Source organism: Topomyia yanbarensis, chromosome 2 (assembly GCF_030247195.1).
Source record: "Topomyia yanbarensis strain Yona2022 chromosome 2, ASM3024719v1, whole genome shotgun sequence".
Lineage (NCBI taxonomy): Eukaryota > Metazoa > Arthropoda > Insecta > Diptera > Culicidae > Topomyia > Topomyia yanbarensis.
The window spans coordinates 462,489,332-462,507,328 of NC_080671.1; the positions used below are offsets into that span (position 1 = coordinate 462,489,332).

The 17,997-nt window shown below is 44.8% G+C and overlaps 1 protein-coding gene and 2 long non-coding RNA genes across 5 annotated transcripts; 1 reads left to right on the forward strand and 2 right to left on the reverse strand.

Annotated features, from left to right (window-relative positions):
• The first annotated feature begins 278 nt into the window (after positions 1-278).
• On the forward strand, positions 279-4,076 carry LOC131686036 (probable DNA mismatch repair protein Msh6). Its single transcript, XM_058970153.1, has 4 exons — positions 279-1,005; positions 1,059-3,533; positions 3,601-3,756; positions 3,820-4,076. Exons 1-4 carry the CDS (start codon positions 397-399, stop codon positions 3,937-3,939), a joined length of 3,360 nt encoding a protein of 1,119 aa, XP_058826136.1. The 5' UTR covers positions 279-396; the 3' UTR covers positions 3,940-4,076.
• A 3,709-nt stretch (positions 4,077-7,785) lies between these two features.
• Positions 7,786-10,442, reverse strand: LOC131686037 (uncharacterized). Of its 2 annotated transcripts, XR_009304913.1 has the most exons (4): positions 9,971-10,442; positions 9,846-9,911; positions 9,720-9,786; positions 7,786-9,632 (listed from the first exon to the last, which is right to left on the reverse strand). It is a non-coding gene; the product is annotated as an uncharacterized LOC131686037 (long non-coding RNA). The 2 variants fall into 2 exon arrangements; XR_009304912.1 differs by having other exon boundaries at positions 9,846-10,438.
• Positions 10,443-15,884: 5,442 nt separating this feature from the next.
• On the reverse strand, positions 15,885-17,450 carry LOC131686038 (uncharacterized). Of its 2 annotated transcripts, XR_009304915.1 has the most exons (4): positions 17,406-17,450; positions 17,281-17,346; positions 17,155-17,221; positions 15,885-17,067 (listed from the first exon to the last, which is right to left on the reverse strand). It is a non-coding gene; the product is annotated as an uncharacterized LOC131686038 (long non-coding RNA). The 2 variants fall into 2 exon arrangements; XR_009304914.1 differs by having other exon boundaries at positions 17,281-17,438.
• Positions 17,451-17,997: the final 547 nt, after the last annotated feature.

Genomic DNA, 17,997 nt, shown 5'->3' on the forward strand with positions numbered 1-17,997 from the left:
CAACTTAATGAATAACACGTATTTTTGAATGAATATTTTTTCTATTCATCACAAGCCGCATCAGGTTCATTTTCAGCAGGTCATAAAAGAGTTTCGATTATTTTTAATTCTGCTCGGGATAGACAATATTTGTTAAAGTAAAATAAAAAGTTTTTCGGTGCACTCATGAATACCGTTTCATACCGTTGCACGACGATATTGCAGCACGCAGCCATCGACGTTCGTCTGTCAAGCAAACATTGCGCGCGCGTGTTTGTTTTTAAATACATTTCGACGATACTGAACGCTATGTTTCATTCATAATTTTTGCCTTCGGTAATCTCGAAGTGTCAATAGATTTTACTGTTAATTAGTGATTATTTTCGTTTGAAGTTTGTTCGTTACATTGCTACTATCATGAATAAAAACAAGGACAAATTGAACAGCTCGAACACGCTGCTAAATTATTTCGCCAAATCACCGGGAACTCCAAAACTTGCAAAACTTTTGCCTTCATCGAGCCCGGCTAGAACGCCGGTCGGTGTGGGAAACGGCAATAAAACTCCGAAACCAGAAAAACCAACGTCGTCTTCCGCATCAGCGAAGGCCAAAAAGGAGCCGGTTAGTGACGATGAAGAAATTCAACCAATGAAACGGCGCCGGATTGTAATGAACGACACTTCGGACGATTCGGATAGCGAAAATCAAGCTAAGAACGAAAGAACACCTCCCAAGGCTGTGGATCTGGCTTCTTTCAAACGGGTCGAGAAGGAGGAGGCTGCTTCGCCGGCGCAGAAAAAAATTAGGCTTGAGACGGAAAGTTTGGAGGAAAAGAATGATAACCTGGCGGAGAAAGAGGAAACCAGTGCACCGGCTTTAGACGAACCGACAATTTGGACTCACCAAAAACTGGATTTTCTGAAGCCTGAGAAAATTAAGGACATTCATGGAAACAAATTGGGAAGCGAAAAATACGATCCGAGAACTTTGTACGTACCGGAATCATACCTGAATACATTGACACCAGTGAGTATTTTTAACGAATTTTTTTTTCTGGATTTTAAAATATGTTGTTTTAGGGAATGCGACAATGGTGGGAGCTCAAATCTCGCCACATGGATTGTATACTGTTCTTCAAGGTGGGTAAGTTTTACGAGCTGTACCACATGGACGCGATGATCGGAGCTGCCGAGCTGGGATTTTCCTACATGAAAGGTGATTTTGCCCATTCCGGTTTTCCGGAAACCGGGTACGACCGAATGGCCACTTCGTTAATCGAGAAGGGCTACACGGTGGCGCGGGTCGAACAAACCGAAACGCCGGAGATGATGCAGGAACGATGCAAGCGAACCAAATCCAACAGCAAATACGATAAAGTGGTAAAACGGGAGATTTGTCAGGTGACGCTCAAGGGAACGGAGGTGTTTGGTCAACAGGTACAGATGACGGTACATCATCAACCGAAATACATGCTGGCTATAACGGAGCGTGCCAAAACTGGTGTAGGTAGCCGGTTCGGTGTTTGTTTTATAGACACTTCATTGGGTCAGTTTCATCTGGGGGAATTCGAGGATGATATTCAAGCATCGCGGCTGCTAACTCTTCTGTCCCATTATGGACCGGCTTTAGTACTGCACGAGCGCTGCGCATCGTCACCAGGAACTCAGCAAATTTTTAAAACCGTTCTCGCAGCTATTCGAAAGGAACCTCTTACCAGTGGCTCTCAGTTTTGGCCAGCGGAAAAAACTCTCAAGTACTTGGCGGAGAACTACTACGGAAACTTCAGCGATGAAAAGTGGCCATCGATTTTTCGATCGTTGGTCGACAAAAATGATCATCTCGGTCTTACGCCGGACGATAACTTTCAGCTGGCACTGAAAGCCCTCGGAGGCTGTATTTGGTACTTGAAGCGATGTCTGTTGGATCAACAGATTATTTCGTTGGCAAGCTTTGAACTGTACATTCCACCAGATAATGTCGAAATGCGAAAGGATTTGAAAATTGCTAACGTGAACCGATTTATGGTTTTGGATTCGGTCACACTGAACAATCTACGAATTTCGGAAGGGGAACAATCGTTGGTCGACCGGTTGGACCATTGCTGTACTAAGTTTGGTAAGCGATTGCTTCATCACTGGGTATGTTCACCAAGCTGCGAGCTGGAGGTAATTGTCCAACGGCAGGACGCGATAACGGAACTGCTGGAGGATGTTAGTCTGCTTCAAGATGTGCGGCAAATCCTCGGCCAGTTACCAGATTTAGAACGAATGCTGGCACAAATCCATACCTTCGGGAACGCCGAACGACTCAAGGATCACCCTGACGGAAGGGCAATTCTGTACGAGGAGAACGCCTACGGTAAAAAGAAGATACATGATTTTATCAATACGCTGAAAGGGTTCAAATCGTTAACCAGCCTGTCGGATCTGTTCTCCAAAGTATCGTCCAAACTTCTGATCAGGTTGACTCAAACCGAAAAACAAGGCGGAGCATTTCCCGATATGAAGCAGAAAATTCGCTTTTTCGAAGAAGCTTTCGATCATGATGAAGCTCTGAAAGAAGGATTGATTGCTCCAGGTAAGGGTCTGGATGCCGAGTACGATGCCATCGAACAAGAAATTAAGGACATCCAGGAAGAGCTGGAGGAGTACAAGCACGATCAGGAAAAGTATTTTGGCTGTAAAGTAAATTACTTCGGAACGGATAAGAAACGTTTTCAGCTGGAAATCCCGGAAGAATCTGCGAAGAAGGCCAACAGCGGATATACTTTGGAAGGACAGAAGAAGGGTAAAAATGGAACGAAACGGTACCACACAGAAGAAACGCGAGATTTTCTGAAACGAATGATGCAAGCTGAAGACAAGCGTAAATTGGTTTTGAAGGATTTAGCTCGGAGAATTTTTGAGAAGTTTTCCAAACGTTACGATATGTGGAAAACTTGTATCGAATTAACTGCGACGCTGGATGTGCTGACAGCCCTAACAGAATATGCCCGCAGTGAGGGCAATACGTGTGTACCGGAGATTCTCAGTGACGAACACGGTCAAATTCTGGAAATTGAAGATGGAATTCACCCCTGTGCCAGTGACTTGGAAAACTACATTCCAAACGGTGTCAGTCTTGGCGCAAATGGAGCACGCCTGGTTCTTTTGACCGGTCCCAACATGGGTGGTAAAAGCACGCTCATGAGACAGGTTGGCATTCTGGCGGTAATGGCCCAAATCGGATCCAGGATTCCAGCGACAAGCTGCCGCATGACACTAATCGATCGAATCTTTACCCGTTTGGGAGCGAATGACGACATCATGGCAGGACATAGTACTTTCCTGGTGGAACTGAACGAAACATCGACCATTTTGAAACACGCTACCGAGAAGAGTTTAGTTCTGTTGGATGAACTTGGCCGAGGAACTGCCACCTATGATGGCACATCGATCGCAGGAGCTGTCGTTAATTTTCTAGCGGATCTGAAATGTCGGTCCATGTTTTCCACTCACTATCACAACCTGGTAGACAATTTTAATGAAGACAAACGAATCAGTTTGGGTCACATGGTAAGTTGAATTATTTTCTCTCTAAAAATAAAACATAATTTTTTTCGTGGTTTAAAAATTCCGATAGGCTTGTATGGTAGAAAACGAAGACGATGAAGATCCCACCCAGGAAACGGTCACATTCCTTTACAAATACGCGGACGGAGCTTGCCCCAAATCGTACGGTTTCAACGCAGCCAAATTAGCCGACATGCCAGCTTGCATTATCAAACGAGCTCATGAGGTAAGTATGCGCGGGGTACTGTTTCTTTAAAGTTAATCTAGCAAATTGCATTTTACCCTACAGCTCTCCAAAACGGTCGAAGCGGAAGCATTGAAAAGAAAAATTTTCACCAAATCGCTCCAGCAAGCCGATCCCGGGGAGGTGAAGGAAATGTTACGGAAGCTCAAAGCGTGCCGCTTCTAGTGTCTGCCTGAGTAGACGATAAATTTCATAAAAATCTTTTGGTGTTGCTCTTACTAGCGATCTGTATACGGTATTACTCTCTTTCTGCGGCCAAATAATAAACCTAGTATTGACGTTCATGTTGTCAATGTATTGGATCGTCATCATTTTTATCATGGCCGAACAATCCGGATGTTCCGAATCATAACCAAATGTATTTCATACTTCCATATTGCTCGATCTTGGAAAGCCAGTCTGCCAGTTTCCTTGTACGCTGCTTTGGGATCATCTCCAATGATGTCAGTGTCATTCGGGAAACCAAGCGGCATATTTGTATTGCATCTACGAGTGCTATGTTGAATAACGAGGTAGAAAATGCTTTAATCTATTTAACTTCATAAACGGAGCGGTCTCTTCGGCTTTTCTAATGCTTGATTTTGATCCATTCATTGTCAGTTTTGTCGGAAAGCCATGTTCAAGCAATATCTGCCACAGTTCGTTTCGTTGCACTGAATCGCACGCTGCCTTGAAATCCACAACCAGAAGGTGAGGTCGCAAGTTGTATGCCAACCAATTATTCCAGGAGCTGTCGCAGGGTAAACATCTGGTCCGCCGTTGATAGTGTTGGGCCATTGCCGAACTCTCCGGCACCGGAAGAAAGTGGCAAAGGGACAATTGCTGGTTTTATTTGGTGCATCACGGAAGAGGGTGGGTGGGGCTGCCAGTGGGTCTTGGATTGCGGTTCCTTTTGTTTGGTCTTATTGAGCCATGGAAGATACCTTCAGACCGGGTGAGGGCCCATTGCTAGTGCGGTCGTGATGGATTCCTGCTTTAGATGTCGAAGACCGGCATCTTTAAAGAAGCTTAGGACAATTTCCTCCCTTACGGGATCGTTGGCCAAGGCGTCGTGAATTGAGGGCGGGGTATCGTGTCTTACACGGAGGTCCTGGAGCTTGTAACCCGTCAGGGTAACAATTTGGCACTGGGTGGAAATACACCTATTCGTGCGTACTCTCTCCGTAGAGTGTATTGTTTACGTAATATTATGCTCACCGCTGTTTTGTACCGTTCACGCTTAATTTGTAAATTTTTATATAGCTTCGCACTTGTGAACGGTTTTGGTTGTACAGATAGGTGTAGTAATTTTTGTTGAAGATTTGTGTATAAATAACATAGGGCTTAGATAGGCCACCGCTCTCTTTCTGCTGCAAAAAGTGTGTGGACTATGCTGCAGATCGGAAAGGCAGTTATGAGGCGAAGTGTTTAAACGTCTTTTTTGGTCGTGAGGAAGGCAACCATCGAGGAGTTAGATAGTGACGGACCACGGTAGTAGGAAGACGCCGAGAATAAACAATCTTTTTTTCGGGACAGTTTTCCGTCACAGTAACCGAGTGTGAAGTCCGCGTGAGAGACGGCCAATTAAGCCCGGCGAAAGTGCCGGCCCATGGTCCGGTTACAAGTGTGGTGTAGGATCGCCGTACTGGAACGCTAATCGTGAAGGAGCCACTTGCCTTCTCGGCTAATTGTTAAAGATCCGCAGCATCGTCCGTTCTCACTGTGGAGAATCAGTCAAACGAGCCAAGCTCCTCCACAGTTAATTGCCAAGGAGAATGAAACAAGGCGGACAAAGGTTTCTCTAGCTAAACCGGAAGGAGACCTCCCGCCCTCCTCTCACCACCAGCATTGGGATCCCGCATCAGCAGCAGTGGAGAGTAGGAGTGAAATAAACACGGTAAAATTTATTTGTTTTATACGAAAATCCGAAATTTTGTAGAGGCACCTAGGCCGCCCTGAAAAGAAGGGTCCGCCGGGCACTTACAAGCTCGAGATAGTTGGAGAGGATACGTTACACTGTTGTCCTGGTCGCGCATTGTGGCGCAGATAGGAAGTGATACATTCGATATTGTGTGGAAGTGCATGATTTTCGTGTGTCCGGTACACAATAGGCGCAGGACTTTCTGTTCCTTCCAATCCGGGTGGTCGTCCCAGTTTACGAGTATACCTTTAATTTTCTACATATGTTCCTGGGACGCTTGCCAGTGGTCGATCAAGTTATTGTTAAAGACTTCGACGAAGTGCCGAATGGCTGGTTCTTCCTTTGTTAGAGTCCTCCTGCTTCTTCGACCCAGCACTGGCAGGTGGTATGATTTGATGTTCCTCTGTATGCCGAAGTGAGCGAAGGCTGCGGCTTCGGCGAAAAGACCAAGCACTGCCGGGAGGCGGAGGAATGACCCGAGTAGCAATTTTTGTTTCGGCCACCACCTCATAACCAGTTTGCAACAAGAATTGTATAGAACATTTGTTGCGAACTAGTTATGAAGTAGTTTCGGCAACAAAGATTGCTACTCGGGGAGCCTATCCCGCCGTCGCGGACTTCGACTCCGACATCACCATCCGTCCTGGATCTGTCGGTGTAGATCCATAAGAGTATGATTCGAGAATCACCGCTCCACTAGTTAATTGTAAGCTGAACTCATGATTTCAGGGGCTCCTTCAGCCCGGATCGTCTGGTACAGGCTTGTGTCTTTCTGGAGGGATCTGGCGTTCCTTGGTCGAGACCATACCCGGTGCAGTCTGGCTGGAGATAGTAGGGTGTAAGTTAGGGTTCTCTTACTTATAAGAGCTTGCTGACTCACCTTCGACTCTCTCGAGGGCTCCCTAAACTACTGCCTTAGAGAGGTTTACTGCCATTGGACGCGCGGATCTCTGTTCTCTCCGAGCACGCAATCACACTCGGACACTCACGGTCGCTCTTCTTCGGTGAATTCCGGAAGGACGGGTTGGCGACGGGTGTGGCTTGATTGAAAGTTGATGCGAAATAGAACGAGTCTATCCCGCAAACTGATCTCGAGCCTCCAATATGATCAACTGCGATCTTTGCGAGCGTTTTGTGTTTACCGGTTAAAATGCGCATTCACCGTTTACGCGCATTACTATTTACAGCCACCGTATAATCCGGAACTTGTGATAAATCGATAAATAGTTAATTCAATCAAATAGGTGAGTAATGCTCCTTGGCGTCGGGTCAGACCAAATTAACGTGCCCTCCGGAGGGCCACCATGGCGGTCTTGCACTGAAATCGAAGGACGCCGGCCTCAAAGCAGGCGATTTAGGCTGGTGTACTGGGTAGTACTTTAGTTGCCGTCCTAATGGACGCGTGGTACAGAGGGTCCGATATGCTGTTCGTTCCTGCGAGGCTCCGTTCTGTGATCTCTATGCCGTAAGAAAGCCGACTATGAATTAGCGGCTGGCTGATGGTGAGTACCATATTCCGGTTGCACCTCGGGTTCCGGGCGCATATCGTCTGGCCTTTTCTGGTCGACGCAGTTGGTCTTTAGATACCGGAAGTGAGGGGCGAAGGAGGATTTCCTGTCCACTGTGACCCCGATTATCTTCGGCTCCTTTTTGCAGTAGATTCAGGTGTCCGCTATCCGGATGGGCCGATCGGTGGCTTAAAGGTTGTTGTTTGGAAGCCGACGAAGGTTGTCCATCTGCTTACGGCGTTAACTGCAGTTTTCAACTTTATGCGGGTACAGCATTTGGTCCTCCCAGTTGCATGCACGGTAATAAATATGAGTAAGGGTTATCGCTAGAATAGATCCCTAGGGTACTCTGTTTTCCTATGAGAATATTCCGGATTCCGAGAAAACGTTGTATGTTATGACCGAGGTTTCCACGGATGCCCCAAAGGTCGAGCTGCCGGTGCACGTTCTCTCGCCATACGGTGTTGTATACCTTGTCTATCGGCCCTATTCTGCGCGGCGAGTGAGGTGACTCGCGGAGAGTCACTTGAGTCGTGCTATTCTGACAGGCGAATGCAGTGAGCGAAGTCACTTCGGATGAACACCGATGAACTCTCACCTTATTCTTGCAGTCGCAACTGAGTGACAAGAGTCGATGCGCCGTGACTTTTCGAGTCGCTACCTATGAGTCAAGTGACACAAGTGCCGGGGTGAAGAAAAATTTAAATTTGTTTGTCGAAGTTGTTTTGCAATTTTTAATTTTATTAGTGTAGAACCTGGTAGTAAAAATGTTTTTCAGGCCTAGGAATAATAAAGGAAGTTGTTACTTTATCGGTCGGGATAGCAGATGGCATAATGGAGGCGAAAAGGTTGGCAAATTATTTTCGTTTTCTAAATATAAAGTTATATTTTTCTATTACATTCCAGGTCGAAATTTACGAACCAGAAACAGTTGGAATATTTGTTGACGCTTTTGCTGCTTCATCCGTGGTGCATATCAGCAGGAACTTCCGGACTACCTTCTCCAGAATCTACAGTGAGGACAAATGATGGCTCCAGTTTTTTAACTAATCCACCACACACCAGCGTTATGCGGAAGAGCGTGCTGATATACAACGCATCTCTGTAGGATGCCCTCCCGCTCTCGATTAAAATGAAACCAACCATTTCTTCCTTTAAAGCTGCCTTAAGCAAACTAAACAATGCAATGCACTGGATTTGTGATTTTGAGATTCTCCACCTGTTAGCATTAAAACATGTAACTTTTTTGACCTAAATTATACACATGTAACAGGTAACAGGAAAAAACGCTCAAGATTTAACTTTGTTCATCACCATGCCGGCTGTGGGGTGGTGGGGCGTTGGTAAAAGCTACGTTATATACAAGGGGGAGGTTTCTATTTTGTGACCAAGTGCTACGAAGGGGGAGGGAGGGGTCGAAAATAGCTGCATCATTTGTGTACGGTCCCTTTGCGAAGAAACCATTTTTCCTCGCCCCAGTTGGTCTGGGTTCAATCCCGGCCAAGGTCGTTGAGATTTTTCTGATGTGAAAAAAATCTGTGGTGACGCTTTCCTTCGGAAGGGAAATAAAGCCGTTGGTCGCCGGTCATGAGTTGATGGGTCGATATCTAGTCCAGATAGTGGAGTCACCTCTTGTTACCTCGAGCTGCTCAGGGTAGGAGAAATTATGCTTGTCGGTGGTGAATATAAATGTCACCCACCATCATATGCACTCATTTAGAGGGTGACCCATTTGCCTTCGGTAATATCACAGACAATGCAACCAGACGAGGACCAGCAAACGGGTGTACTTACGTAGGGGATGCTCAAAAGCTACGACCTGATAAGACTTACTGGACGACAACCAACGACGAGGGCTGGCGACTCCTTTTGAGTCCGAAATTCGAGCAAAATCGAAACGTGATGCAAGTTCACTAAACCAAGGCTCAGTTAAGTTACAATATCACTAATCTTCATCATTAAACATCTTAACTCTATTTATTACTTATAAATAACCTAATTCTAAGTGACGTCACTTGCTACTTGCGGTTTGGTTTTACGGGTGTAGACGGAAGATGGCCGGATCGTCGACTGGGTGACATGTTGGTGGTTTACGGTGACAATGGCTGTGTATGGCGGCAGTGGCGGTGCGTCGGTTATAACTGGGACTCTGGTCCAACGGTTAGCCGTCGGAGCGTGTATGGCGTGCGTCCTTCGCCCGGACAGTGGTATTTTCTGCTCTCGGGAGTCGATTCGACCTGCGGCTTGTGGTTGCCGGTTTTCAGGGTTGCCGGCAGGCAGAAGAATGGCGTGGTGGCTGCCGGGATTGTTTCCGGGGGGTCTCGGCACGTGGCGACGGACAGAGAGCCGTATGTTGGCGGTAGTTTCCGTTCCTGTTCTTGGTCCCGTTCTGCGAAGGAATAGGTTCCAGATGACAATCTGGATCCAAGAATAAAAGGTCCTCTGGGGACCTACCCAGAGGTATTAGTTACATAGCCATACAACCATGTGGTACCCGCTACCACCTTCCCGTCTACTTTTTTGTACCCAATTTTTACCTTTTTTTTCCGGTATTTTAATTTGTCTGTGAACCGTCTTCTCACCGTTATTTTACTTTGCGTACCACTAAATTTTAGATAAATATTTTAACGACAATCAACTTAACATGAATATTTTACAAATACCTTTTAAACTCTATTACTCTAGTCCATTAATCAGTCCTTTTGTGTTTGGACTTTTACTAACTGTAACTATAAAAAAGCATTAAATCAATTAACCTGCATCACTTTTAACACTTAACAAAAATTACTTTGGAAAATTAAGAACACCGCGCGCACTTCTTATTCCTTTGATTGTCAGAGCAGAAAGAAGGATCAGGGCCTGGAGCTGAGCCTAAAACGGTGACGTATTCGTAAGTCGGCACCGGAGATGAACCGAACACCTCCGAAGTTTGACAGCTCGGCTATATCCGTTTGCTAACCCTTTTACTGGCTACTCTACCCGTGGCGTGTAGCGGCAGCCAAATGAGACAGGTACCGCTGTAAATAAGTACTGTGAAATGATGTGGGTACCATTTGGGTGGCAGTGGAGCTCGTAGCAGGAAAAGGCAGAGTTGGATTTGCATGCTGGGAGGGCAAAATATTGAACCGCTCAAGGATTGATATTTATTGTGGCGGAGCCATCAATTGCTCATCGTAACCGACGGTTACAATGCCCCATCGTTCTTCCGAAAAATTATAGAATTGTATTTTTTTCGACTAATAGGGAAATTAACATAACGATTTGATAAGATTCTTATCTGGAAATCGACTAGCATAAATATCTAATTAACTTCAGAAATAGTGGTTGGTGATTCTCTAGTAGTTATCTGTGCCCATCCTTCACTCAGTGAAGGAGGCAAGAACTCATGAGTGTACCCCTACATACCAACACATGCGAATGTGTTGAGAACTGTCAACATTTCATTTTCACTCGGTTATTTACATTCGACATTTTTTTTTTCCGCGTGGTAAACTCGCGAGATTATTTTTGCCGCAAAAATTGTTAATTTCGCGTTTACTATTCAACGATTGATCTATCAATTGTGTCTGTCCACCAGAAAGTTTCCGCGCGCGCTGGTTACAGTGGAGTTTCGAGGCAATAATCGGTTTTCCTGGCACTAAACGGTTTATTCGTCCCCACCGAAAGGAAAGATTCTGCCGGAGGAGGCAATTGTACTGTCGTCTACTTTTGTTAAACGTATGTATGGAGCGATCGAAGTAATTTGTTGATTTAACTTTGTCCCTTTCTTAATACAAACAGGTGCAAACCCACTGATGTCCGGACCATCAATGGATAAGGAATCTATGTTCAAAACTTCAGTTTTGAAGATGTGCTTCTTCTTAGGATTCGGGTTTCAGATCCACGGCGGAAAATACTCCGATTGGTTTCCCATCCGCATCTGCCAACTCGTAAGAACTGGTGCCAATTCTGGCCAAAATTTTGCATGGCACATATAGTGCATCAAGTTTAGCGTTGTACGCGTCCCCCGCCGAGGATTGGCGGAAATTCCTTTTGAAAACCCGTTGGCCTATGGAATACACCGGCGCTGAATTTTTACAACGAAGGTTATAAGTATTTATATTCTTATTGTGAGCGTTCTTCAAATTTTTCACTACTATGGAATAAATTTTTTGATCTATTTCCCTTTTCCTTTCCACCCGTTCCTCCTCCGACATGTCTTCCTTGTCCCTGTCCATCCTGTGCTCTCCTCCTTTCCCTACTATTTCGTGTCCGAACAGAATGCGATATGGGGAGTATCCGGTGGCAGAATGGGGAGTGCTATTCAAACAGAATTCGATCTCGGACACCCGCGTGTCCCAAAGTCGCTGATCTTGCTTTACGTATGACCGAATGCATGAGTTAATCGTACGGTTCAATCGTTCGACCGGGTTAGATTGGCTGTGGTGCCTGGAATTAGTCCAATGCTGTATGCCGTATTGGGTTATAAGAGATTTGAATTCTTTTGAGAGAAATGTACTCGCATTGTCTGAGATTAAGTATTCGGGGACAGAGTAACGCCTAAACCAAGCTTCTTCTAGGATTTTTGTAACTTGCGGTGCGGAGATTCGTTTTACCGGTACTAGGAGACACCACTTCGAAAACAGATCCATAATTACCAGGAGATGCGCATGACCTGTTTTACTACGCGGAAGGGATTGAATAAAATCTAGCGCGATAATCTGAAACGGTTTTGTAGTTAAACGTTGTTTGCCGGGCTCGGGGATCTGAGAGCGATTGGCAGGTTTGTTTTGTCTACAGATAGAGCATTTACGGATGTGCTCTCGGACATCTTCTGCCATTTTCGGCCAGAAATATTTTTGCCTTATCTTTGCTAAAGTTTTATCACTACCTAAATGTAAACTATCGTCATGTTCTTCTACTAGAATTTTTGCTCTAAGGGCTTCTGGTACACAGGTTTTCCATGAAAACCGATAATCAAGGAGATCATCTGAAACAGAAATCAGTTTTTTTAGTGTTCCCTTTTCCACTTTAAAATCCTTGTATTTTTCAGGCATTTTTGCAACTTTCCTCATCATATCCACATACCACCCCTCTGTTATATTTAGTTCTTCTACGGATCTCGATAAAGCATCTGCTATCAGATTATCCGCTCCTTTTCTGTGCAGAATAATCATGTCGTGGCGTTGAAGGTCTAAACTCCACCGACATAAACGGGAGGAAGTTCTCCAACTACTTCGCATGATGTAAGTCAATGCGGAGGCATCTGTATATACAGTAAATTTGGTGCCCTCCACATAGCACCGAAACTTTTCTATCGACTTGAGAACGGCAAGGCCTTCTTTCTCAGTCGCAAAGTACCTTTGTTGAGTTGTCGTTAATTTTTGGGAAAAGTATGCAATTGGTTTTTCTACACCTTCGTGGGTTTGTGTAAGAATACCTGCTATTGCAGCATCACTGGCGTCGCAGTGAATGGAAAAGGGGAGCGAAAAATCGGGATTCGTAAGTATAGGTGCACTAATCAAAAGATTTTTGATTTTGATGAAAGCTGTTTCTGCCTGGTCGTTCCAATGTACGGTTTTTGGTTTGTTTCTGAGGAGGTCGGTCAAGGGATGTGTAACTTCGCTATAGTCGATGAGGAATCTTCTATAATAGTTACACATTCCCAGAAACCTTCGGAGTGCTCGAAGAGATGTGGGTCGTTCATAGTTAACGATGGCTGATACGCGGTCTGGGTTGGGTTTAAGGCCTCCGTGTCCTAAAATGTAACCCAGATACGGTACTTCAGGTACACAGAACTGTGATTTCTGCAAATTAATTGATAAGTTGGCTGATCTAAGTCGCTTTGCTACTTCAGCCAACAGAGTTAAATGTTCCTCAAACGTATTGCTGATGATAATTATATCGTCTAAGTAGACGAATACGTTTGGCTCCAGTTCGCCCGCACCCAGGACTCGGTCCATTAGCCGTGACAGTGTAGCAGGACTGTTGACCAAGCCAAACGGCATTCGGGTGAACTGGAACAAACCTCGTCCCAAAACGGAGAAGGCTGTAAATTTACGCGATCTTGGGTGCAATGGAACCTGTAAGAATGCTTTCGATAAATCGATAGTCGAAATGTACTGTGCTGCTCCTAACCGACTCAAAATTCTGTCTGCATGTGGGGGAGGGTAGTAGTCCCTAACGGTTCGGTCATTTAATTTTCGCGCATCCAAGCATAGACGTACTGTGCCATCTTGTTTGTCCACAGGAACAAGGCGTAAGGCCCAATCGCTGTAGGAACGCTCTATTATTTTAGCCTGAAGCATCTTGTCCAATTCGACATTAATCTGTTCTTGTCTCCTCGGTGACGTTGGGAACGGATTAATTCGAGCGGGGGGGAGTTGCTTTGCTTCATCAGTTAATTCAATTCTGTGACTCAACCAGTTAGTAGTGTCTAATATACCTTCCTCTGCTACTTTGAAATGCTTTTTAATATTCTCTAGTTCTATTAGTTGTTCTTCACTCAATTTAGATCTCCGTTCGTCTTTCGCATGGTAATTTTCTGACTCTTCATTTATTTCTATATTTTCAACATCAGCGTGGCAAATCGTCGGTCGAATTTGAAACGATTTCCAAAAATTCATACCCAGAAGAATTCGTCTTCTGAGGCTAGGTACGACTAGGGCTTCAATTATTTTTGTCTCGCCATTAAACGTGACTGGTAGGAACACTGTTCCCCTCACGTGTAACTCCTCTCCATTGGCTGTTCTTAGACACACCTCAGAGGGAAAAAGTTGTAATTTATATCGTTCAATCAGCTTTAGTGAGCCAATCCCGAGAATACTCAGGTGGGCTCCGCTATCGAGTAGACCTACTAAAGAACTACCGAAAATGGTTATTTCAACGAATGGTCTCTCGTCATTCACTAGGTGTATGATTGTTTCATTAATTTCATATAGGGAAGAATGAAAATAATCGGTCTGGAGTACTTTTTCAAACCCATAGGTTTGCAAAGCCTTTAGTTGTTCTATATTAGAGAGGGGCTTTATGAACGCTCGACTTGTCGGCCCTCGGGGACAGTCTTTGACGCGTTTTTTTCGCAAAATGGACAAGAATTCGTATCTACGTTATAAAACCCACATCTTTGGCAGAACCTATGCCTAGGTCTGTCACACTCACGAGCGTGGTGACCATGAAGCCGGCAATTAAAGCACGTACCGTCCTTTGGCGGTTGATAATTTCTCAGTAACGCATTGAGACCTTTCTGTGAATTCTGACCCTGATCCTCTCTATCGGTTCTACGCGAGTTTTTCCCTTCCTCATCCGATACATGGGCACGTGATTTGGAGTTATAAAAATTTCGCGATTTAAATTGGTCGTTCTCGAATTTCTGCCGAAATTTGGGCTTCGCCCCTGTATCCATTTCGTTCACCTGGACGTTTTTGCCCCGTGAATTAGTATCGTTTCCCGACGTTTGGTATTTGTACCAGAAAGTAGCATCTAATCGTCGCCCGAACTTTTTAAGGTCCGCTAAATTATCGATCTCGGAAGATACCGCGTGACCCTTGTAATCCGCGCGTAGATTTCGAAACACGATTTCAAATTTTTTTCGCTCGGTCATTGGTTTGGTCAGCGAGTTGAAAATTTTCTGCATTTCCATAAAATAATCTTGAAACTTTTCGCGGGGACCCTGTTTCCTCGATATCGCGCGTATTTCACTGGTATGGTCGTGGTCTGGACTGAGAAACTCACGCTTGAGCTCCTCCTTTAACTCGTTCCAGGAGGTGAAATCGTCGTTTTCCACCCCTGTCATGAACCAAGTTTTCGCGGCCCCACTGAACAAATGAATAGCCGACCTAAATACTTCTCTGTTAGACATATTCTCCGATTTCGCGTAAAATTCTACTTCCCTTATAAACTTCATCAACGTTTGGCCATTATCGGTGCCATCGTACTTTAGCTTCCAGTCCGAGACTGGTCTTCCTTTACCCGACCGGCGATAAACCCTGTGCCTAGGTTGCGGACGCGATCTATCCGACGACCATCCGGACTCCGTGCCGGAAGAAGCATTTGAACTCGACCTGATATTACGCGATTGTTTCTGTTGTTGTCGCGACGGAACCCTAGCCTTTTTACTGTCTCGATCTGCTTTATTTGAATTTTCAGGATCACCGAAAGACTCAACCTTACTATGTGCGTTATCAATTGAGCTAAACTGAAGCATTCTCTGTGCCCCCATTTGCATTTGTGGGGGCCCGAACATCCATGGGTATGCCCCAGCCTGCATGAAGAATGGAAGTAAATTGTTCTGTATTGGGAATTGACTTGATTGATTATTATCTACTGATTGTAAATTCCTTTTTAGGTATCGACCTGGCGTAACGAATACATTTCCGTCTTCTTGACTAGATAGCCCCGACGATTTATTCCCATTGTTCTGGTTTTGATTTCCGATCGCTAATTTAGACATACTCTGATTGATTTGTTTCTCCATTTCTTGTTGACCCAGCGGCGAGAAAAAAGAAAAATATTGGTTATAAGTTTGACGAATGCACGTGCATAAAGCGTCAATATCCGAGAGATCGTTCTCCTCTTCAGCGTTTTCCATAATGCGTCTAACGCGCGCGAAACAATGAACCAATCGCGTTTTTAAGCTTTCCTTCGTCCCTTCATGTCGTTTATAATTTCCGAGAAAATCTTTGATTTCCTTAACTTTAGTATCAATTATTGAAATTTCCGCGTCGACACTGGTATCTAATCTATTGAAATCTAAATCCGCATGACCCTGTTCTTTTTCTACTTTGATTTGCTCTCTTAAACGTCTGGCGAGAGCAGCGCGTGTTTCCGTTTCAGTAAACTCGATTCCCCGAATTGCTAGTTCATGTTCGATTTCTTCCCTGACTAAGTGGTGGACTAAAAGACTTTTATATTGCATGTCGAATTCTACATCCATTTTGTAAATGAAAGTTGAACAGTTCTACTACACCAAAATCTGCTTCGTTTGGAGGATGAAGCGAAATCTAAATCAGCGTACTGATTTTTACCTCCCCGCGTGGGATAGACAAATTTTATTTGAAAAGTGGGGTTTTTGAAGTTGGGCGCCAATATGTTACCTCGAGCTGCTCAGGGTAGGAGAAATTATGCTTGTCGGTGGTGAATATAAATGTCACCCACCATCATATGCACTCATTTAGAGGGTGACCCATTTGCCTTCGGTAATATCACAGACAATGCAACCAGACGAGGACCAGCAAACGGGTGTACTTACGTAGGGGATGCTCAAAAGCTACGACCTGATAAGACTTACTGGACGACAACCAACGACGAGGGCTGGCGACTCCTTTTGAGTCCGAAATTCGAGCAAAATCGAAACGTGATGCAAGTTCACTAAACCAAGGCTCAGTTAAGTTACAATATCACTAATCTTCATCATTAAACATCTTAACTCTATTTATTACTTATAAATAACCTAATTCTAAGTGACGTCACTTGCTACTTGCGGTTTGGTTTTACGGGTGTAGACGGAAGATGGCCGGATCGTCGACTGGGTGACATGTTGGTGGTTTACGGTGACAATGGCTGTGTATGGCGGCAGTGGCGGTGCGTCGGTTATAACTGGGACTCTGGTCCAACGGTTAGCCGTCGGAGCGTGTATGGCGTGCGTCCTTCGCCCGGACAGTGGTATTTTCTGCTCTCGGGAGTCGATTCGACCTGCGGCTTGTGGTTGCCGGTTTTCAGGGTTGCCGGCAGGCAGAAGAATGGCGTGGTGGCTGCCGGGATTGTTTCCGGGGGGTCTCGGCACGTGGCGACGGACAGAGAGCCGTATGTTGGCGGTAGTTTCCGTTCCTGTTCTTGGTCCCGTTCTGCGAAGGAATAGGTTCCAGATGACAATCTGGATCCAAGAATAAAAGGTCCTCTGGGGACCTACCCAGAGGTATTAGTTACATAGCCATACAACCATGTGGTACCCGCTACCACCTTCCCGTCTACTTTTTTGTACCCAATTTTTACCTTTTTTTTCCGGTATTTTAATTTGTCTGTGAACCGTCTTCTCACCGTTATTTTACTTTGCGTACCACTAAATTTTAGATAAATATTTTAACGACAATCAACTTAACATGAATATTTTACAAATACCTTTTAAACTCTATTACTCTAGTCCATTAATCAGTCCTTTTGTGTTTGGACTTTTACTAACTGTAACTATAAAAAAGCATTAAATCAATTAACCTGCATCACTTTTAACACTTAACAAAAATTACTTTGGAAAATTAAGAACACCGCGCGCACTTCTTATTCCTTTGATTGTCAGAGCAAAAAGAAGGATCAGGGCCTGGAGCTGAGCCTAAAACGGTGACGTATTCGTAAGTCGGCACCGGAGATGAACCGAACACCTCCGAAGTTTGACAGCTCGGCTATATCCGTTTGCTAACCCTTTTACTGGCTACTCTACCCGTGGCGTGTAGCGGCAGCCAAATGAGACAGGTACCGCTGTAAATAAGTACTGTGAAATGATGTGGGTACCATTTGGGTGGCAGTGGAGCTCGTAGCAGGAAAAGGCAGAGTTGGATTTGCATGCTGGGAGGGCAAAATATTGAACCGCTCAAGGATTGATATTTATTGTGGCGGAGCCATCAATTGCTCATCGTAACCGACGGTTACACTCTCTGGCGTCGGTATTTGATCTCGCAGCGGAAAAAGGTCGACGGAAAATAACTATAACATAAAGAAGTAAAGCTAAGACGTTTACTACTCATAATCGCAAGTCAGTCCCATGTTCTATGGAATTCCATATCTACATGGGACTGACTTCCGATTATAGGCTGTTTAGGTGGGGCTACTGTAAAAGCTCCA

Excerpts from the sequence above, each read along its gene's own strand:
- LOC131686036 (XM_058970153.1), top strand. The coding sequence starts at position 397 with ATGAATAAAAACAAGGACAAATTGAACAGCTCGAACACGCTGCTAAAT. Across the intron at positions 3,534-3,600 it reads GAATCAGTTTGGGTCACATG|GCTTGTATGGTAGAAAACGA; the intron begins GTAAGTTGAATT and ends AAATTCCGATAG. Across the intron at positions 3,757-3,819 it reads TTATCAAACGAGCTCATGAG|CTCTCCAAAACGGTCGAAGC; the intron begins GTAAGTATGCGC and ends TTTACCCTACAG.